This window comes from Pleurodeles waltl, chromosome 12 (genome assembly GCF_031143425.1).
Source record: "Pleurodeles waltl isolate 20211129_DDA chromosome 12, aPleWal1.hap1.20221129, whole genome shotgun sequence".
NCBI classification, from domain to species: domain Eukaryota; kingdom Metazoa; phylum Chordata; class Amphibia; order Caudata; family Salamandridae; genus Pleurodeles; species Pleurodeles waltl.
Window position 1 is genome coordinate 645,881,437 of NC_090451.1, and position 23,555 is coordinate 645,904,991.

Here is a 23,555-nt window from a genome sequence, read left to right on the forward strand (position 1 = left end):
ACAACTCCCTCCACAACACCTACCTCAATGAAAGAGTAAACTTCCACACTCCCACACGCAACCTCCGATCAGCCGACCTCGCCCTAGCCACAGTCCCCCGCATCCAGCACACCACCACAGGAGGCAGGTCTTTCTCCTACCTCGCCCCCAAAACCTGGAACTCCCTCCCCACCGACCTTCGCAAAACCAAAGACCTACTGGTCTTCAGAAAGAACCTCAAGACTTGGCTGTTCAACCAGTGACCCTCCCTGCCCCCCACCCCCAGTACTCTCCCCCCAGCACCTTGAGACCCTCACGTGTGAGTAGCGCACTCTACAAATTTCTTTGATTGATTGATTGATTGATTGACTGGAGTGGGGCAGATTGGGATGTGTAGATTGGAGTGGGGTAGATTGTTTTGGATTGGAGTTGGGCAGATTGGAGTGGGGCTGATCGTTTTGGACTGAAGTGAGGCAGATTGTTTTGGATTGGATTGGGGCAGATTATTTTGGATTGGAATCAGATTGTTTTGGACTGCACTGGGGCAGATCGGAGTGGGTGGGTTAGGAGGTTTGGGGTGTAGTGACTGGATTGAATGGATTGATTGGGGTGAGTGGTCTGGATTGCGATGGGGTGGGTTGGAGTGGGGTTGATTGGATTGGTCTGGGGTGGATTGAATTTAGTGGGTTGGATTGGTGTGGGATGAGCTGGGGTGGATGGCGTGGATTGGAGTGAGGTGGATTGGACTGGATTGGGATGTAGTGCACGATTAAGTGTTAAAGCATGTTCCGTAAATTAGACAAAAGAAAGAAACAATGTCGCTTTGCAATTTTTAAACAAGATTGTCCTCATCTTTTGAGAACAGCATCTTCAGCAAAAACTAAACAAAAAGTGAGAGCAAAGTGAGAAAGGAAAACTTGCCAAAATAAAAAAAAGTTAACTATAGACAACAAAACTCTGCAATTTTGTTTGTCCTACTGGGCATTTTTTTGACAGTCATATGCCTTCTGTTTGCAGGGTGCTAGATGTTTAAAAAAAATAGTACCTCAATCATGGCAGGAGCAACTGACGGGCACTGGTTAAGTTGAATAAATCAGTGCTCGGTCTCTGCTCCACAGAAAGAAACAGAAATGATGCTAGGCCTGCAGTGACCAATTACAAGGCTCTTAAGAAGAGTGCCACGCAAGCCAACAAATAGTAAGCAATGGGCGGGCTCCAAGTTGTTTTTTGTTAGCAACAGTGTCTCGCAAGTGAGCTAGCGCATGCTCTCACAGGCTCGACCCAAAAAAAGAGAATACCACAAATGAAGTGAGATAGGGGTGTGACAATATCCACGGGGAATAATGCATAAACGAGCCTGCTCTATATTGAGAAGGAGTGTGCAATATTTGTGAGACAAGGCTAGGCGAACACTGAAAACGGTGTGCAATGCATCTAAGATCACTGAATGCATTATGGTGTATTTAATGTGCAGTGTGAACTGCTTGTAACCCCAACACATTGTCACACACAAGTTAAAATGGCAATTCCCATCAGAAGTATGGGACAACCGCACCAGGGAAGACTGTTTTGCCTACGAAAGCTTACATGGAGAGTAAAGTGAAATAATGCATGCTTCAGAACATATTCACATTAGAGTTAGACCTCGTTTAGAAATTCACGTCTGCTTGTGTAAATTTTTAGATAAAGATAATGGCCCTTGCAAAATCATGTCTAAGTTTCAAATTAAATCTGGGTATTATAAAGATCAGTACAGAGGCACTGGATTTTTGTTTATGGAGCTTTCAAAAACATAAAATATGCACACTGTCATCCAAATCAAGTTACAACAAAGAAAGAAAGAAAGTTGAAATGTTGTCACATCTAACTGGTGACCGGGCCATGGCAATTTTGATAACAACGAGTGATGCTTCAAGGTTTATAGTCCTACCCTAGCTGACGATCTGGTGTCCAGAGCGGAGACTACTTCTTCATGGTTCTTCTAAAAAATGCTTAGCGTGGCCTGATGTCAATGAAATTAAATCAGTTCTCTTTTTGTGAAGAAAACATCACTGACATTGATCTGCTCAACAGAATGCAGTGAAAGGTGTAATGCTGAAAGGCAAAGAATTAAAAAGAACGTAGAAGCCTCTATGGAACGAGCACAGCTTCGAAAGCTCTGCACCCTGTATGTTAGAAAGGGGCTATTGCAGGTGTCCACCCACTCCCCTGTCGCTTTCTGACATTCTGGGTGCAGATGAACTGTCAAAGGAAGCAGAGTGTTGGCAAATGGTCACAGCCTGTGCACCCAGCATGGGCCAGGCAGTTTTCAAAGAGTCTGCTTAGCGTGTGGTTGTTGTTGTTGTGGTTTGTGAGCGAACACAATGGTCATCATTGGAGCATTGATTCTTCTGCATCAGTTCCTAAGTAAGAGCTTTTTCTCATGTTCTCATTTTATCTGATTACTACGCCTAATTTACCAGGATGTCACCTTGAATATCGAAACCAGAATATCAAGGTAGGCAAAAATCGAGATCAAAATATGAAATCCAAAATATCAAAAGCTAAATAAGTACAGATTTTCTATATCTGACTCCATATATATGTATGTACCATGACATGTACATGAAGATATATATATCTTCAAGGTATCTGAATGTGGAGTTAGGAACGGTAAATTTATACTTCCTCTATATGCACTTACCTTTCAGTATTTTGTCCACGATCTTCTTGCATCTCTATATTCAGTAATACAATCTATTTTAAATACAGCAGATTGTGATGTATGAGTCAGAGACATCATCATTAAATGCTAAATTCCGAAACTCAACGGCAGTGAATTTATTGTTTTCAATATATCAGAGGAAATTCGTTTTTTTCAGTACTGTTCATATATTTTGATAATTAAACTGTCATAGTGTCTAAGGAGCAATGTCTTTGATAGATCCAGGCAAGTGTTATATGTATTACATCTTATTATAACATTTTAAAGATATTCATGTTTATAATGAAACATGGCTCCCAACAGGATATTAATCTGCATATTTAATTGATATGCTGAGTTTTGCTACTCATTTCACTCATAATTGTGACGTTGTCCTTAAGGCAATCTATAGATTGAAAACTAAGTTCGAGCAAGGAACTTAATTTTTTAACAAGAAATGTTGACAGAAGATTCTTAGACTGTAACTATGTATTTAGTGGTACGTTTTTTTTTACAATTAATTAAAAGGGAGTCAACTTGGTTAAAAGTTTATTTTGCTGAACATTTGGTGAGTTTCCTATAATTTGCTAATGTTAAATTGTTGTTTATTGTTACAACCGCCAAATACGGAATGTAGAAACCTGGGCTTTAGTCCGAACTTTTGTGCTTGGCCATTATATGTTTGATCATGGACAAATTTCTTTATTTCCCTGCCAGTATTTTGTTTGTTCTACGTTCAAAGAGCTTATAAATGGATGAAATACATGAAAGGACTGCATTAAAAAACGCTGATCGTGTGGTTTGGCTGGTAAAAGATAAAGGCAAAACCTTGTTGCTACAGAGTCTTCTCACTCATAGTAGGGCAGCGGTCTTCAAAATAAAAGGGATGTGAATATTCTAATGTACCTCATAAAAATGTGCAGAACATTTTATGCTGGGTACAGATCCTTTGGCAGGAAACAGCTTTCTAGCATAATAGAGTAATATCGAGGAAAGGTGCATTTTATACAATATGTGATGATGCTAAAGTATAAAAGTGTTATCGTTTTTGAAAGGAGAATTAATTTTATGTAATAAAAACTCAGATTCTGAAGTAAAATAATTACATGTGCCTTTTCTTGGAACAATCAGAAAAAATATTTATTTTATGCAGGATATATGTACATAATATTAATCTAAATGGGACTAATTTACATAGTATCCTCCACACCTTGGATGGATCCAATGCTCCTGGCTTATGTTGGACAGTCCTGGCTAATAGGGCTGGTACATACAATGTAAAGCCTCAAAAAAAGATAAATAAATGTTATTACAATGTATGTCGATTAGAGTGTTTTTGTGTTAAGCATCTCAGATTAACACTTTTCAAGGATGATATGGACCAAGAACTGAAATACCCGTAAGTAAAGGACCACATATACCCCCAACATTTGTACCCGTCTTTAACACAGCAAATATGAAACAGGCATTGCGATGAAATTCTAACAATGTCCATAATTATGTCTGATTGTGAGTAGAAGAGAGAAACAAGTGTTAACATGGGCATTGTAGGAACAGATTTATCTTGGAAAATGTAGGTGCTACAAGAGGGCCCCGAATCCTCAGGGAAGATACCTTCACCATCAGGCCCAAAGACTGAACAATATTGGGCGGGCTGGAAGTTAAGACTATGATGAGGAACAGTAGGATTAATAATAATTAATATTGGTAGTTAGTATTCTGAATATTATTGCCAGATCTGTCCTCCTCGCACCATTTCTACCTAATGGCATACACCAAAGTAGGAAAGCTTTAAAGAACTAAAAACCCAGGAAAAAAAGGATTAAGGCATAACATTAATGTCACTCATAGTGCCATTTTAATGATGAAATCAAATCCTTACACATAATTTAACATACTTGTCACGAAAATTAGGAACTTTCTTTCCCTAGTCACAGTTACTAATGGTTTAAAACGTAGGTACAGAGGGCCATGTTGCAGCTCTACACATCTTACTGAGAGGAGTATAAAGTAGATTTACTCATGGTGTACCTATTCCGTTAGCGGATGAGCCCACACTGACACACGTAGGAAATGTGGACCTTTGAATAATTTAATGCCATAGTAGATCTCATCCACTGACTAAGACAAACAGAAAAGGTTTTACATCCTAGGCTTTAAGCCACAACTGTAAAAAACAAGTTGTGAAAAGCGCTGCACCTGCTGAGATACGGCTGTTGTAGTCATGCGTTTTCCACACACAATTAGATTATCAAAAAGGCAGAAAATATGACTTCCTAATATGTAGTGACCAGGGCCACAAGAATTATGCTGCAGTAGAGGGTTAAATTATGCATCAGGGTTGAGTATATTATGCAGCAAGAAAAGGCAATCAAATCATGCAGCGTAGTGTGGCACATTATCTGATAGTATTTCTTCACTTGTACACTTGTTAAGACCGTCTGGGCATAGGTTGCAACTCAGTTCAACACTCAAACATAGTAATAAGCACAAGAAAGGGGAGAAGTCCACCTCTGCACTTTGCAAAGGACCTTTTACTGTGGGGCAAGACGCTTTGCTGCGAGTTTAGTAACATTTGAACCATTTTTTTTAGATTATGCAGCAGATGGTGGACTATGTAGCAAATGCAGCAAATTCATAATTATGCGGAAAACACCGCAGCCTCACAAACGCATAATGCCAGTGGCCCTGGTAGTGATGTATGAATGTACTTTAGATTTAGAGAAAGGTTCTAACCGAATGAGGACATCATCATGAAGCACAAAAAGAATGCTCTGTAATGAAGAACCTTAATTCACATTTTCTTTCCCTGAAGTGGTATCATCCAGAAAGGCTACTTGGAGACAAATGGTAAATCAGCACATTTGAGAGCCTCACAGCACTTTCAGCACAAGACTGAAAGAAGGCACCAAGAGCTCAAACACTGTTTGAAGGAAAGGTTTGGTAGAAGCATGGATCTATGTTTCTCAAACCTCACCCACTCAGGTGGGGCTAAAATCTGTAATAGAAGCCCACTGAAGGCAGAGTGTTGCTACGGAGAGATATTGAAAATATTCTGGAGAGACTGATGGACACAAGGACATCTGAATGCCAATAGAGGAAGTTCCTTAACCACACAGCATTCGTGAAATGCCTTCTCCATTATACTCTGTACGCTTGAAATATTTGAGGTTCTAGAAATCTCCCACACTTTACTGCACCTTCATTATACTAGTCTCGTCATTTCATTTTATTTTGGCAATACTGCTCAGGAAACAGAGTAATGTTGCTTGTACAGAATTACATCCTAAAGGTTTATCCTCCGATCCTAACAGATAGGTAGTGCACAAGAAGTTTTGCTAATTTTGGGGAAAAAAAAGATGAATCTGTGAGACTACTCTAATGCCCAGCCTACCTGACTAAACATGATAATAACTCTTAATACATTAAGGATGTTCCCCCTTCATCTCAGTTGTTTTCGACCCGCAGAACTGCTCTGCACCGAAACAAACTTTTATGGGAAACGCCAAGACAACTAGGAATTAAGAACACCATACTAACTCACCTCCTTTATGGAGCACCTCAAAATGCTTCTCTTTTGACAATCCCTAGTGGACGCGCAGCAGAATTCGCATGGATAACCCAGCTTCCAACACACTTCTGCTGACACTTTTGTTGGTAATCTGTGTTCTAGAACTGTTAGCGCTCAGCTTCTGCCAATGTATTTTATTGTATTCATTGCATTTTATTTATTGGATCTGCACTATAAAAATATTAAGTCATAAAAATAAATAATAAAGGGGATTGCCACTTCTGCTTGAAAGCAGTGTTGTTCATTTAAATATTTAAGTTTTTATTTGTAAGCGGGTAGATACTGGTTTGTGCCTGATTCTTTCTTCTTTCTTCCTTTGCAGTCACTAATACAGAGGGCCCTGTTATCACTCTGACCCCCACCACTTTACTCACTGAGGTTGGAGGTGTTGCTAAGATGACCTGCACCTTTACTAAGTCAATGTTTGATGCTGTCTGGTACAAAGAGCAGCCGAATGGAACCTTAACCTTTATTCCTCAAAGCTTCGATCAAGGCATAAGAAAGTCAGGTAAACTCAGTGGCTCCAACAGCAGTTCTTTGGTCATTAACAACACTCAACGAAGTCATTCGGGAGTCTACTACTGCGGGACCTTCATCGGTATAAACCCCTTTTTAAGTGGCAAATTCAAGCTTTACATCACAGGTGAGAGTGAAACTACAGTGCTACCGACAAAGTGTGCAACATAAATTTCCATGAGAGCAACAAAAAAGGCCATTGTAACCAATGCTTGTTTCTATATTGAAACCTTTTGCATAAAGGTGTGCAAGCTCTGTCTACCTAGTTTAAACACAGATATTTAAAATACATTTATCTATCCCAAATTAAATGGAATGCCTTGCTTGTAAACATTCTTCACTAATAGTAGTTTTTGATAAGGGACATCCTCATGCCAATGCAGTAGGCCACACTGGAGTTACGACCGAAAGTCACAACTAAGTTCCACCATAAGGCGTTCTTAAGCAAGGAAGTAGGTCAGGTATTTATGGAAAAGGGGGCACTATTTAGCAAATTATCATGGTTGGTGAAAAGACTCCAAGATAAAGTCTTTATTTGAAGATTCAAAAAGAGGCTGACTGCATTGAGTCGAACCCTGCTTTGTGGTTGGCTGAGGGTGAGAGGTGCGCAAGCGTCGCTCTTCAGAAATGTAAGTTAGCTGTTGCACTTTGCTAACATGGCACAGGACATGCTCGAAGGGAACTCCCAGTAGCCATTTTCTGGAAGCAAAAGAACTAAAGTATGTTCTTACTTTGGCCAGTGGCAATGTATGTAATAGGCAAGAAAAAGACACACTAGAATAAGCCACTGGCCATGCCCAGCCTCTCTGGGTTCAGTGAGTGGCTTGCCACCTGGCTGTGCGCTCAAAGGGCAAGGAGGTTTTGATCAAGGAACACTTCAAACAGGCCTACAGTGCCCTGGGCAAAAGGCCTGGCTCTTGATTTGGCAATGTACCAAATGGGGCAGAACAGGGGTGTAGCTCTGGGGGGACACCCCCCTAAAACAATTATTCTGTAGCAAAGAGTTGGGTATAAGTGCTTTCAGTCTGGAAATGAGAACTGTCTGTCGGATTTCACCTGGGTTTTTTCATGCCCACACGGACAAAAAACACACACACACTCTTGTCTATATTTTGAAGGTCTTTAAAAGGTTGATTAGTTTGAAAAATGTTGCGCTTTAAGTACCTTAATAATCTACACGCCTCTCTCTCTTTCCACTACCCCGTAAGCCCAACTCATGTTCTATTTCTCATATAATGTGTTTTATAGAAGTTCCAGTATGATTGTTGGGAAATCTGAAGCTCACCCCCCCCCTCCCCCGCCCCCATTTCATACTGACTAAGGTGCACCCCTGGGGAGGAATGTAGAGGGATGTTTTCATGCCATCCAAAAAATGCCATCCAAAAAAATGGGAATCAGTTATCCAAGACCTGACTCAGATTAAAACAGATGGTGGATGCATGGCCAAACTCCACTTCATACAGCCAAATGGCATGCACAGCTGTGGGTTGCCTCCCATGGAAAGTTGGTGCTGGGCCATACAGACAAAGGCTGCATTACGTGGGTGAGTAGGGATGGAGTCAGCCACCTACAGTGGTCTGGGTACAGGGCCTGGCCACAGGCCTTTGGCCATGTGCAACAGGATTAGGCCATCCATGGCAGGTGGGGCCCGGCAGCCAACCAGCACATTTGCATTTGGGTTGCTAGTTATGGTTTGCATTGCTGGTGGGCGAGATATGAATTGTGGTTCTAACAATAAATTGAATCACTTTTCACTTTTAATTCATAACAACAATTGCACTTTAACTGTTTTTAAGGTGATATCTATCTATCTATCTATCTATCTATCTTTCTATCTATCTATCTATCTATCTATCTATCTATCTATCTATCTATCTATCTATCTATCTCTCTCTCTCTATATATATATATATATATATATACACCTGTACATAGCTATGACTCATTCCCTAAGGTAACCTATAACTTGTGCCCTCACCATGCACTAATTACCTCCCGTCTTACATCAATCATGACATGTTCTATGACATCTTTGATAACCTCACAGCAACATGTGAATTTACATCATTGATGACAAGATTCTGCATGGCAGAGGCGCAAGTTATAGTTACCCTAGGGCACAAATCATAGTTACTAGTGATAACTATAACTGGTGAATTTCAGTGTATATTTTTGTTTAAAACGTTACATTGGTAAAGAAAGTTTGACCTAAGTCTGATGTCACTTTAACCTTTGGATTAATATATATATATATATATATATATATATATATATATATATATATATATATATATATATATGTTTGTGTGAGTGTGTGTGTGTGTGTATGTATTTTGTTGTTTTGTATACTGTAGATAGGATCATGAGCCATTTTGTACTACTGTTAAATAGATTGTCAATTGTCCTATATTGTAGATCATGCAATATGTAATCGATGCGCTTTCTCATATGCTAAGGGTTTGATACTAGAATGTTTTTCCTGTTCACGTTTTACTTCACAATGCAGAACAAATATATACGTTTTATACATTGTAAATCTTCCTCTTTCTGCAAATCTCACTTCCAGATGCCACATCAGCTCCTATCATGTCCATTCTGGTTCCAGCCCAGGAGGAGGAGTCTCCGCTTCCAGAACAAACAGTAATCCTCTGTGTGGCGTCGGGCGTCTCAGAAGAGTGGGGTCCGCCGCTGTGGCAGATCGATCGACGTGAATCCCACGGGCAGACAGATACAGGAGTTTTTGATGCTCGGGGTCTATTTAGCATGAGCAGTACCCTGGTGATGTCACAGAAGATCTGGGGCCAGGCGAAGTCCTGCACCTGTTTAATTAAAAACAAGTCCTCGGGGCAGACCTTCTCTAAAGTTTTTACTAAGCACATAGGTACTAAGTGTAAATATTTTTTCCTTTACATAGCGCTGAATATTGAGGGACATTACTTCCATTTTTGGCAGGTGATGGAATTAAATCGTGTATCATGATATTAGGTAACCCAGGACAACACAATGTGGTCAGGCTGGAAAGTCTGAGGTCACATCTTTTGCTTCTATCAGGTCTAGGAGCTGGATTACATAAACTACTGCTGCAATCATGTAACAACATTAGATTGGTGCGCAGTCACTTTTTAGCACCAGATATCTGGTGCAAATACCAACTGTCACTTCTCAGGGAGTCCAAGTGTTGGTGTAAAATTACACTGTTGCCAATAGCATTGTTGAACTCTGGAATTGCTCGTTCAAAACTGCACAAGCACTGTCAATGTAAATACATCGCCATCTGTATACAACAGATTATGAGTGATATAAAGACTATAACTGGGCAGGAATTCTGGTTTGGAACTCCCAACCAGGATCTGGAAACCCCACTATACAATCAAATAATGAGAAAATGAAAGAAGCATGTTGGCCAAAAAACTGACAATGTCTGTGAGGAACTGTGACATAAGCACGTGGTGACATGTCTCTTTTAGTAGAGTTTGGGGCCCACTTTTTAATATTGTATTCTGCATTTATCCAACGAAAAACAGCTGATCAGGAAATGCATCAGTTTGAACTAGTCTAATAATACAAGTTACTTACCTTTGGTAACAAAATATCTGGTAGAGACATAGATGGTCATAAAGAACATGCCACCACAGGTGGAACTCTGAGAGCGCCAGGTAGCCTGATGATGGTGGAGTTCTTTATCCGACAGTGCAGCGCTGCCCGCCGGAAAAAGAACCTGTGTCCACCAGCCTTTCCCTGGCGGTTTCCCCCGACAGGAAAAGGCTTGCAGAATGGGGGCCCCTGGACTGCCCATGCAATTGGCATGGGCAGTGCGGCGGCCCCCGTGCACAGCCCTGTCGCGCATGTCACTGCCCGATTTACGGGCAGTGATATGCGCGATGGGTGCTGCTGCACCCGCCGCACTGCTACATTGACGATGGCTCCATGTGGAGCCCTCGGCAATGTCCAGGCCCAGCATTCCGCTGGGCCGGCTTGCAGAAACACTGTTTCTGCCTGCCGGCCCAACGGAATGTTGTTTTGTCGGCCGGCGGGGTCCTCAACGGGCTGGTGGTCTGTGTTTAGACCGCCAGCCGTGTTCATAATGAGGGCCATAGTCTAGTTGCAAATTCCTTACCTTAGAATTTCCCCCCAGGCGTCAGACTGGATCCAGAGATTTTTCTTCGAGCAATCCCCTTGCGCGTCGGTAGGTGGTGTCGGTCAACTCCGTGGGCGTCGTAGTCGTCGTGATAACATCAGGAGTAGTACATAGACGCCGACCTTCATGCAGTCACGTTAGTTTCTCTTAACAACTTCCCACACCAAAGCGCAGAGCCGCTAAGAACACTGAGATTGGTGCACCAGAGCTAAGGACCTGAAGGAGCAAATCCCTGTCCCAAGAAATCAGTTGGCAAGCGGCGAGGATGGGTGGTCGGTAAGGAATCTGCAAATAGAATATGTCTCTACCAGATATTTTGTTACCATAAGTAAGTAACTTGTACATCTGATAGAGACTTCTAGCTGCAGATTCCTTACCTTAGAACAGATACCCAAGCAATGCCATCCTCGGTGGTGGGCTGCGAACCAAGATCATACTAGGAAGTCCTGCAGGACCGAGCGACCAAAGAAGCCGTCCCGAGGGACCTGACTGTCTAGGCAGTAGTGTTTAGCAAACGTGTGCAGGGACGCCCACGTAGCTGCCTGGCAGATATCCAGTACAGGAGCTCCGCGTGCTAACGCAGTGGAAGCAGCAGTTGCTCTGGTGGAATGAGCACACAAGCCCTCGGGGATTGCTTCTTGGCCAAAGCGTAGCACATTTTGCTGCAAAGAAGTACTCATCGAGAGATGGTATGTTTTTGCATCGCCTTCTATTTTTTCGCACCCACATACCCGACAAAGAGTTGATCGTCCACCCAGAAATCTTTGGTACGATTAAGATAGAACGCCAACGCTCTTTTTGGGTCCAGACGGTGGAGTCTCTTCACCTCATGAGAAGGATGTGGGGGTGCGTAGAAAGTAGGCAGGGTGATGGACTGGCCTACATGAAAAGGCTTAGCCACCTTTGGAAGGAAGGAAGCCTTAGTGCACAGCACCACTTTGTCAGGGTGCACAGACAAGTATGGATTTTTGGACGAAAGGGCTTGAAGCTCACTCACCCTGCGAGCAGAGGTGATGGCAACAAGAAAGACAGTTTTGAAGGTGAGGAGCCGTAAGGAACAATTGTGCATCAGCTCAAAGGGAGTACACATTAAATAAGTAAGGACAAGATTGAGGCCCCACTGAGGCACGATAAATGGAGTGGGAGGAAATAAATGGGTGAGGCCTTTTAGGAATCTACTCACAGTAGGAGATTTAAAAAGTGAGGGCTGATTAGGTAACCTAAGGAAGGCCGAAATGGCAGATAAATACCCTTTAAGGGTGCCCAAAGCAGAGCCCTGCTGGGCCAAAGAAAGAATGAACAAAAGAACCTCGGATAGAGGGGTAGAGAGGGGATCAACAGATTTGTTGGTGCAGCATGCTACAAATTTATTACAACGACAGCCGTATACAGTTTTGGTGGAGGGACGCCTGGCTGCCAAGATAGCATCGCAGACTTCGGGTGGAAGACCAAAAGTTGTCAACTGTCGCTGCTGAATCTCCACGCATGAAGGCGGAGACTGGACAGGTTTGGGTGAAAAACCGTCCCCTGTTGCTGCGACAGAAGATCCACCCGAAGAGGCAGTCTGAGTGGAGGATCAATGGACATGCTCAATAGTTCTGGATACCAGACTCTCCGGGCCCAATCCGGAGCCAGCAAGATGACTTGGGCGCGGGCATTTCTGAGAACTCTGGGCAGAAGTGGTATGGGCGGAAAGGAGACCGGAGTTCCACTCGAGACGAAAAAGTGTCTCCAAGCGAGTGCAGCCTTGAAAACTCCAACGTGCAAAACAGCTGACATTGCGCGTTCTCTGCGGAAGCGAACAAATCTAACCAAGGCTCTCCCCACTGCTGAAAGAGACCTTGCACCACCTCCGGATGGAAAGGCCATTCGTGAACGGCTGTGCATCGACGGCTGAGTTCTTCCGCTCTGGCGTTGAGAGAACCCGCCAGATGTTGAACCACCAGGGTAAAGCCCTGATATTCCAGCCATATCCAGAGGCGGAGTGCCTCCTGACAAAGGGTCCAGGACCCTACTCCGCCCTGATTGTTTCTGTATCACATGGTGGTAGTATTGTCCTTGAACACCTGCACTGCTTTCCCTTTGAAAGGGAAGAAATGCTTTCAACGCAAGCTTGATCGCCCGGAGCTCCAGAAGATTGATATGGAGCCCAGACTCCACCGGAGACCGTAGGCCTCTGATCTCCGCCTTTCCCATGTGGCCTCCCTAACCCAGAAGTGATGCATCTGTCACTATAGATAGATCTGGTTAGGGAAGGGAAGAGGGATCTGCAGTAGACCCAATGCGGATTCGAAAGCCACCACTGCAGGTCTTCCGCAGTCCCCTCCGAGATGTAGACCATGTCGGAGAGATTCCCCTGATGCTGCGCCCACTGGAACTTCAAGTACCAATGCAGAGACCGAATATGCCATCTGGCAAGTGTCACTAGCAGGATGCAGGAGGCCATGAGGACCAGCAGCTTCACAGTCAGTCTCATCCAAACCCAAGACAGAGGCTGAAAAGATCGGAATCAGAGTCTGAATATCTTTGACTCACTTTTCGGGAGGATAAGCCCAAAACAGCACTGTGTCCAGAACAGCTCCAATGAAGGGGAGCACCTGAGAGGGAGTCAGGTGTGACTTTGGCATGTTTATAGTGAACCTCAGCGTGTGCAGGGGGTTTGCTGCAGTCAGAAGGTGGGAGATGACTTTCTGGGGTGGGTCCACCTTCAACAGCCAGTCGTTGAGGTAGGGGAAGACTGATACCCCTAACCTGCGCAGATGAGCTGCAACCACCGCCATCACTTTTGTGAACACCGAGGGGTGCAGGTAATGCCAAAAGGGAGCACAGTAAACTGAAAGTGCTTGTGACCTACTACGAATCGTAGGTAACGTTAGTGGGCAGGCAGGATGGGGATGTGGAAATAAGCATCCTGCAAGTCCAACGCTACCATCCAGTCTCCTGGGTCCAAGGCAGACAGAACCTGAGCCAGGGTGAGCTTTTTGAATTTCTCCTTCTTGAGGAAGTAGTTTAGGTCCCAAAGGTCTAGGATAGGACATAAGCCTTGTCCGTTTTCGGCACCAGAAAGTAATGGGAATAACAACCATGACCTACTTTGGGCACAGGGACCTTCTCTATAGCTCCTTTGGCCAAGAGAGCTGCGACTTCCTGGTGGAGAAGCTCCAAATGATCCTCTGGGAGGTGTTTGAGGGATGGAGGCATGGATGGTGGAGCAGATTCACAAGGGAGGGAGTAGCCCTTTCGAACGATCTGCAAAACCCACCTGTCCGCAGTGATGGATTCCCAGTGGAGCAGGTGATGGCGAATCCTGCCGCCAACTGGCTGGGAGTGAGGGGACGGACTAGGAGGGTTTGGAGGCTGCAGCTGGGGCGGAGGTGGACTGGGCAGACCTCTGGTTCCCTGTTCCAAGCCCACGTGGAATTCCGCATCCTTGGCCACGCAGCGGCTGGACAGCATGGGTGGCACAGTGGCTGGGCAAAGGACGCAACAGGGAGCCCCTTCTGTGGCCATGAAAGGGGCAAAAAGCGGACTGCGGGAGTTGAGGGGCAGAGGAAAGACCAAGGGACCAAGCCGTAGCCCAGGAATCGGCGGGAGGCAAGGGGCAGAGGAAAGACCAAGGGACCGAGCCATTGCCCAGAAATCTTTGAATCTATCCAAGGCCGAATCCGCTTTGTCTCCAAAGAGACGAGAGCCATCAAAGGGCATGTCCATGAGGGACTGTTGGACATCCCCAGAAAAACCAGAAGTACGAAACCAGGCCTGGCTTCTCAAGGCCACCGTCGTAGCAACCTATCTGCCCAGAGTGTTGGTCGTGTCCAGCCCACAACGGATTGTGAACTTCGCCGCATCTCTCCCATCGTTGACAGTTTGGGAGACGATAGCACGGGCTTCCTCCGGTATCTGCGGAAGGACTTGCATAACCGTATCCCACAGAGAATGGGTATAGCGGCCCAAAAGGCATTCGGTGTTCACAGACCGCAGCGCAAGACTGGAGGAAGAAAACAACTTCCGGGGATGCGGAAGGGAATGCGCCTGAAGATGAGGAAGCCTGGATGACAAGACTCTCAGGCGTGGGGTGTTGGAACAGCAATTTAGGGACGTTCGGAGCGGGCTGATGGCGGAGTGTGATAGTCCTATTCACAGGAACCCCTGTGTTGGGTTTGGACCAAGTACCCAAAAGGACATTGTTGTGGCTTCATTGAACAGAAAAAGGGGTTCGGATGTGGAAGCCCCTGGCTGAAGCACCTCCGTTAGGAGATTGAACCTGACCTCTACAGTAGGAAGCTCAAGGCCAAGGACCTCAGCTGCCCTACTGACCACCATACCATAAGTTGCTCCCTCTGCCGTAGCCACAGTAGGAGGAGACAGCATGCCAGCGTCTGGAGAAGTATCCAGACCACTGGTGCTGCCCAATTCCTGTTCCCAGTCCAGAGGTGGGTCATCCTGGTATTCCTAAGGGTCCAGGGACCCCTCCAATCCTTCCCCGAATTCGTACCCATAGGAAAAAGGGTTTGAATCTGACCTGGGGTGAATAGGCCCTATCGAAGAAAAAAGGCGGCGGCTGACACCGCACCGACACCGAGTCATCGGGGATAAGGATCGGGTCGAAGTCGATAGTGGGCACTACTGACGTTGGTAGCGTCAACAATCGACCCGCACCGGGGAAGGTCTCAATGGTGCGACCGGCGCCATTGCGGATCTGCAAATGAATCTGGAGGGGACCTCGGTGGCCGGACCCGAAGCCGCCGGCGCAGAACCCAGAGGCCCCTCAACCAAACCCCTTGGGCCCAAAGGCGCCATATCGGGGTCGGTCCGCCCAAAGATGAGGCGCATGGCCTTATAGAATTCTTTAAGTTGGGTGGGGGTCGCTCTGGGAAACTCGGGGAAGTGTGGAGCAGGCCCAGACGCAGGCTTCGAGAACGGAAGCCTTGAGCGTTGATGCTCTTCTCGCATCACGTCAGCCGAGCGATGGGGCAAAGTCGGAGAACGATGGCACCTCTTCGACTTCTTCTTTTTCTTACCTGCACCCGAAGATTTTGAAGACGACGAGTGGTGATGGCTCCGCGAACGATCTCGAGACCTTCCTCTCGATCGAGATCGAGGCTTACGCGGAGTTGAGTTCTGGGCCGCAATGAGTTTGAGGGACCGCTCCCTCAAGGCCTTTGGGTGCCTGGCCCCGCACTCGGAGTATGACTTCAGGTCGTGGTCGCGCTTGACACACCACAAACAAACCCGATGCAGATCCGTCACCGACATCATGTGGTGAAAGTCCTCACACGGCTTGAAACCGGTCTTTGGGGACATCCTCGACGCACCAAATATATCACTTGAAAAGTCGACAAAATGGTCGAAGTAGGTCAAAAAGAGACCAGGGTAGCTCTCTCTGGATCAGCGAGTGGCGCGGAAAGAAAATAACCGACGTCACTGTGCGAAGGTGGCGTCTATGTACTACTCCCGACATCATTGCGGTGACTACGACGCCAACGATGCCCGTGGAGTCGACCAACGCCACCTACTGACGTGCAAGGCTATTGCTCGAAGAAAAATTTCCGGATCCAGTCCGACGCCTGGGGGAAATTCTAAGGTAAGGAATCTGCAACTAGAAGTATCTATCAGATTTATGCTGTTTTATCTCTTCTTGGTACATACTTTTAAATTGATTTGTCCTGGGTCAGTTGAGATTTGAAGTTTGTTGTCCAGAGAAGGTTTTGTCACTGATTAGAAACCTGGAGCCGCACACACGTTGCAAACAATTACAGCAAAGGAATGAAACGAGATGTAGTGCTTTGGCTGTTTGTTGGGACCTTAAGTTGAGTTATCATTCAAATCGCTCACAAAGAAGTCCGGGTTGGAACAGAATAATTCGAAAGTAATCAGAAGTGAAGTAACAGCACTGATTTGCATGCCCAGAACCCAAATACATCTGACATCTGACCACGCTGCAGGCGTTCCTGTCACGGTGTAGGTACTCCTCAGACTCGGTGTGATGCAAACAAGGTCCACCTCCTGACACCACCAAGTCACCGATAAAAAACCACAGTGCATTGGAGTAATCAAGCGAGGGAAGGAAGGGGAAGGATCAGCAGGGACGGGATAACTGTAAAGAAAAATACACAGTGTTAATTATCACATTGTCTGTCTATTCTCATAAGGTCTCACTAAAACCAAAACGACCTGGCCTGCCCATAACTCATAAGGGCAGAACTAGTCCAAAGCCTGACTACGTTCCATCAGTATCACCAATGGATGCCCCAAGCCAACTACGGCCACTAATAATCACTTAAGGGTCTCACCGCCCCTCCTCCTAAACAATACTACAGTACGTATAAAGAAACAAACATGAGGAGAAAGAATAAGGTGAAGAAAATCTATTTTGCACTTCTTCCTATGATTCAGTTAACCCACTGAGCCTTTTGTTAATGTCACGTATATTTGAAGAAGTAACTCGTTCATCTCTCAGTGAATGTTGACAAGAATCATTTGTCCCGGCTGTTTGGAATCCTGCAAACAGTAAATCTCATTCTGAATTGCCGCCAACAAAAAGCCAAAAGATTATGTCTCATAAGATCGCCGTTCCTTTATTATGGTACCTCAAAAAGTAAAGTGCTCCAATATATAACAGTCACTCACAACCTGGCCGTAAGGAATGCAGAAATAAAGAAAGGCGATAGCCTCCGGCAAGTAGCACAGCTTGCCGCTTACCACCTCCTTAGTACTTGGATCTAGAACGGAGGAGCAGCTAGGAACTCCTTCTGCCGGTAAAAGGTCAGATTCCAGGAGGGGGCCCTGACGAATCTCATTCCTCTTTTCCGGCCGCCGATGATTTCCCCCCTGGGGAACGCCGTCCGCTCCGACTTCGTTGAGGCTCCGACCTGCCTCATTAGCACAGAATAACGCACACCCTTTCCAGGGTGCGCTGACTTTTACGCGATCTCTACCGCGCTGGGCTTCATGGGAGGTGTAGTCCCTAATGACTACAATCTCCCGATCGGCCCTGTAGGCGCCGGCTAGCACCTGACAGTACGCCCACCTCCAAAGCGCCTCCTAGGGCCAGGTTTAGTGGGATGACAAGCATGAAACCGTTGCACCGCCCTAGGGGCATGGACATTGCCTTCCGGCTCCCATGAATCCTCCTCGGCCTCATACCCCTTCCACGAAACCAAGTACCATAACTTACCCCCCCGTAGTTTGGAATCCAACACCTTGCGCACCTCATACTCCAGCTGCCCGTCTCTAACCACCGGAGGCACCGCCCGCCGGGTCGCTGACAGAGCTGGCTTCAAAAGGCTGCAATGAAACACCGGATGGATTCTTAAGGAAGCAGGTAAGTTGAGACGGTAAGCCACAGGGTTTATCTTGCGTACCACCTCATAAGGACCAATGTAACGAGGATGAAAGATGCTACGCATCTTAAAGCGTATATACTTGGTGGAAAGCCACACTCGATCCCCTGGCTGATACACCGGCCCCTCACGCCGATGTACATCACCCCATTTCTTATACTGTTCCTTGGCTTTATCCAAATTAAGTCGTATTTTTTTTTGCATGGATTGTAGGTTCTTAACCATAGCATGGACAGTAGGTTGATCCGTGACATCCCGAGGTATGATTATGGGCAACATCTCCGCGTGGAACCCTGTGTTAGCACGAAAAGGAGACTCCCTTATCGAGCTATGCCAAGCATTGTTGTACGATAGTTCGGCCAGCCATAGCAATGACACCCACGATTCCTGGGCGTCCTTTGCATAGCACCTCAGATATTTCTTCAGGGTTTGGTTGAGGCGCTCCGTCTGGCCATCGGTTTGTGGGTGGAAACTGGTGGATAGGGTGGATTCAATGCGCAGAACCTTGCACCACATGCGCCAAAACCTAGCAACGAACTGGGGGCCTCTGTCTGAAATAATGGTTCTTGGTAAACCATGTAACCGCACCACTTGAGACAGAATTAGATGGGCGGTCTGACTTGCTGTAGGTAGGTTTCTACAAGGGAGAAAGTGACCCATCTTGGTAAGACTATTGATTACCACCATGATAGCATTGTACCCCTGATCCATTGGCAATCCTACCACAAAATCCACGCTGATGGTTTGCCATGGTTTTTCCGGAGTGGGCAAAGGCATCAGCTTGCCCTGGCTCTTCGCGTTTTCTCCCTTGGATCGAGCACATATCTCACACCGAGCTACCCATGTCGCAACATCCTTAGCACAACCTTTCCACCTGAAATGTCGTTGAACTATTTGCGCAGTCTTGGTGTACCCCGGATGACCAGCTGTTACCGCATCATGACACCAATTGAAGGCTTGCATTCGAAGTTCAGGTGTTGGTAAATACAAACGATTACCTTGCAACGGTATTCCATGCTTAAGAGTACGGTCCTGACTTACTTCGGCCCACTCCTTCCACTGAGCAGCAGACTTATGCTTAGAGACCTTTTCTAGGAAGTGAGAGATATGAAGGGCACAAAGCACTTTTTCCGGTTGGATGATTGCTTCATCAGGTCTTGAAGTGATGTTCCTCGCGTCCCTTTGTCTAGACAGTGAATCTGCCTTGCGATTGTCGACCCCAGGACGGAAGGTTACTACAAACTCATATTCTGAAAAGAACAGCATCCACCTCATTTGCCGCTGGGTAAGCTGTCTAGCCTCCTTCATATACTGCAGGTTTCGGTGATCAGTATATACCGTGACCGGGTGTTGGGCCCCCCAGAGATAGTGTCTCCATTCCTGAAATGCCTTCTTGATGGCTAGTAGTTCTTTTTCTGCCACCGTATAGTTGAGTTCCGCAGCAGATAGCTTCTTAGATAAAAACGCAACCGGATGAAGCTGTCCCGAGGTCTTGTTTCTTTGGGATAACACAGCCCCAATGGCTATATCCGAGGCATCTGCTTCGACTATAAAAGGTACTTCTGGCTGTGGATGCTGAAGTATAGGCGCTGAGCAGAAGGCCTGTTTTAAGAAGCAGAAGGCCTCCTCTGCCTCCTCTGACCAAACAAAAGACACACCCTTTCTTAGCAACCTTGTTATAGGTGACACAATGTGGGAAAAATGACAGATGAATCTTCTATAGTAATTGGAAAACCCCAGGAAGCATTGCACGTCTCTCACACTAGTGGGCACTGGCCACGCTTGAACCGCCTGTATTTTTCTTGTCGACATGCAGAACCCTTCCGGGCTTAAATCCACCCCCAAGAACTCAACCTTCTGTACATGGAACTCGCATTTGCTCAGTTTGCAATAAAGATGGTGCTGTTGCAATGCTTGGAGTACTAGGGAAACATGTTCCATGTGCTGCTCTAGGGAGGTAGAATACACCAATATGTCATCTATATAAACGATCACAAAGTGGTCTACGTATTCTTTGAGAACATCGTTCAGAAAGTACTGGAAAGCCGCCGGGGCGTTACACAACCCGAACGGCATTACCAAGTATTCAAACAGGCCATAACGGGTCTTGAACGCCGTCTTCCATTCATCCCCTTCACGGATTCTGACCAGATGGTAAGCCCCCTTCAGATCCAACCTTGTATAGATAGTTGCCTCTTTCACCTGTTCCAATAACACAGGAATGAGGGGAAGAGGGTATCTATTCCTTATCGTGTTCTTGTTCAGCATTCGATAATCGATGCAGGTTCTCAACTCTTTATTCGCTTTAGCTATGAAAAAGAGTGGAGAAGCTGCCGGAGAACAAGATGGTCTAATGAACCCGATTTCCAGGAAGCGGTCCAGATATCTTCGCAAATGTTTGGTTTCTGGGTCTGATAGAGCATATACCCTACAAGAAGGAAGGAGTGCTCCCGGAATCAGATCTATCTTGCAATCGTATATACGATGGGGTGGCAATGTCTCCGCCTGACCTTCGTCGAACAAATCCTTGAACTTGGCGTAAACAGAGGGCAATATCACCGCTTTCTCCACCACTGTGGCCAACTGTAACCCTTGAGCCAACGCTAACGCGGGGGGTTATCATATAAGGAACAGACTTTCTCACTCCTCAAGGACTGAAAATTAACCGTCTTGGTTTGCCAATCGATAACAGGATTGCTTTTTCTTAGCCAGGGCATTCCCAAAATTATTTCATACTGAGGAGCCTCTATTATATCTAGCCTGATCATTTCTCTGCGTGCCGGGGATACTCCACTGAAAACCAACCCCACATCCTCAGTTTGTTCAGTAAGGGGTCCAGACTTCAGTGGTGTACCGTCAACTGCCAACACTATTTCGGGGTTCTTTCTTGGAATTCTCAGAAGTCCCAGTCTCTTAACCACCCCTTCATCTATGAAATTTCCCGTGGCTCCTGAGTCTATCATTGCCCACACAGGATGGGTTCGATCTTGGGACACCAGCTCTACAGATAACAAAAGGTGTGACGCCTTTTCTTCTTGTGGCAAAAGGTTAAAGAAGTCAACCGGAACCCCGATAGGGGTTCTATAAAGGGCAAATCCTCTTTCTCTGATATCTTCCCTGACGTCACCGCGGCCTTTTGAGTGGGGGAGTAGGAGAACCTTTTTCTTGGTTTTTGGGGACACTCTCTCACATAATGACCCTTCCTGCCGCAATACATGCACAACCCCTGTACCCTCCTACTCTCTTTTTCGGCCCTTGACAGAGGTGCCCTAACGGCTCCCACTTCCATAGGTTCCCCGCATAAATCATGGGAATTAGGAACTGGTCGCCCCTCCCTTTCTGGAATGACTGGCCGCCTATCACCCGCTCTACGCTCTCCCCTTCTCTCTGCTAGCCGATGATTCAATCTCAAGGTAAGATTCACAAGTTCAGTACACGTGGAAGGCTGTGGATCTATTTGGGCTAGGATATCCTTCATGTCGTCTCTTAATCCTTGATAATAGAGAGACATTCTCTTCTCCTCTGGCCACTCTGATTCCGCCACCAGTCTATTGAAGGTCGTCAGATAAGTAACCAGGTCAGACCTCCCCTGTCTCAGTTCCAGCAATTCTCTATCAGCACTAAAGGTGGTTGTTCTGTGATCAAACACCTTCTCAAAGGCCGACCGAAAGGCATTCCAATCCGATAATAATGGGTCATCGTTTCTAACTAACGGCACTGCCCAGTTAGCTGCATCTCCCGAGAGATAAGAAATAGCGAACATTACCCTGGAAAGGTTAGAGGGAAAAGACGCCGGTCTACATGAGAATTGAAGAGACAACTGCGTTAAAAAAGCCTGAACTTTCCTGGGGTCCCCTGAAAACCGTTCCGGACTGGCCAAAGGGATTGGAGGGGAGACGTTCACGGATTACCTGCGGTGTAGATGCTGAGGCATCGAAGGGATTCCTAGTAAGCCTTTCTACTTTGTCCTTTAGGGCCGCTGCCTCCACCCTAGAATTTGCCAACTCTTGCTGCACTACCACTAACGCCTGTAATACATCATCCATAGATGCCATCTTTGCATTACACCGAGCAGGAGGAGTATTATTCGTGGGTGCGTTATTCTGTCACGGTGTAGGTACTCCTCAGACTCGGTGTGATGCAAACAAGGTCCACCTCCTGACACCACCAAGTCACCGATAAAAAACCACAGTGCATTGGAGTAATCAAGCGAGGGAAGGAAGGGGAAGGATCAGCAGGGACGGGATAACTGTAAAGAAAAATACACAGTGTTAATTATCACATTGTCTGTCTATTCTCATAAGGTCTCACTAAAACCAAAACGACCTGGCCTGCCCATAACTCATAAGGGCAGAACTAGTCCAAAGCCTGACTACGTTCCATCAGTATCACCAATGGATGCCCCAAGCCAACTACGGCCACTAATAATCACTTAAGGGTCTCACCGCCCCTCCTCCTAAACAATACTACAGTACGTATAAAGAAACAAACATGAGGAGAAAGAATAAGGTGAAGAAAATCTATTTTGCACTTCTTCCTATGATTCAGTTAACCCACTGAGCCTTTTGTTAATGTCACGTATATTTGAAGAAGTAACTCGTTCATCTCTCAGTGAATGTTGACAAGAATCATTTGTCCCGGCTGTTTGGAATCCTGCAAACAGTAAATCTCATTCTGAATTGCCGCCAACAAAAAGCCAAAAGATTATGTCTCATAAGATCGCCGTTCCTTTATTATGGTACCTCAAAAAGTAAAGTGCTCCAATATATAACAGTCACTCACAACCTGGCCGTAAGGAATGCAGAAATAAAGAAAGGCGATAGCCTCCGGCACGTAGCACAGCTTGCCGCTTACCACCTCCTTAGTACTTGGATCTAGAACGGAGGAGCAGCTAGGAACTCCTTCTGCCGGTAAAAGGTCAGATTCCAGGAGGGGGCCCTGACGAATCTCATTCCTCTTTTCCGGCCGCCGATGATTTCCCCCATGGGGAACGCCGTCCGCTCCGACTTCGTTGAGGCTCTGACCTGCCTCATTAGCACAGAATAACGCACACCCTTTCCAGGGTGCGCTGACTTTTACGCGATCTCTACCGCGCTGGGCTTCATGGGAGGTGTAGTCCCTAATGACTACAATCTCCCGATCGGCCCTGTAGGCGCCGGCTAGCACCTGACAGTTCCACCATGAGTTATGCCTTGAACAACCAACTCATTTGATATGAACAATCTACTCTTTTAGAAGAAAGCATGCCCTTTACAGGCTACAAAATGGCTCCTCAATTAGTAGCAAAGAAAGAGGTACAGGTAAATACTTGTCACTGATGCAAAT

General features: G+C 45.9%; 1 protein-coding gene across 1 annotated transcript in view; it reads left to right on the forward strand.

Moving 5' to 3' along the window:
- Window positions 1–2,302: 2,302 nt before the first annotated feature.
- Window positions 2,303–23,555, forward strand: part of LOC138267674 (uncharacterized) — a 31,509-nt gene continuing 10,256 nt past the window's right edge. The window contains exons 1-3 of the mRNA XM_069216809.1: window positions 2,303–2,385; window positions 6,556–6,876; window positions 9,316–9,630. Coding sequence (XP_069072910.1) covers window positions 2,343–2,385; window positions 6,556–6,876; window positions 9,316–9,630 — 679 coding nt within the window. The 5' untranslated portion in view covers window positions 2,303–2,342. The remainder of the gene's footprint in view (window positions 2,386–6,555; window positions 6,877–9,315; window positions 9,631–23,555) is intronic.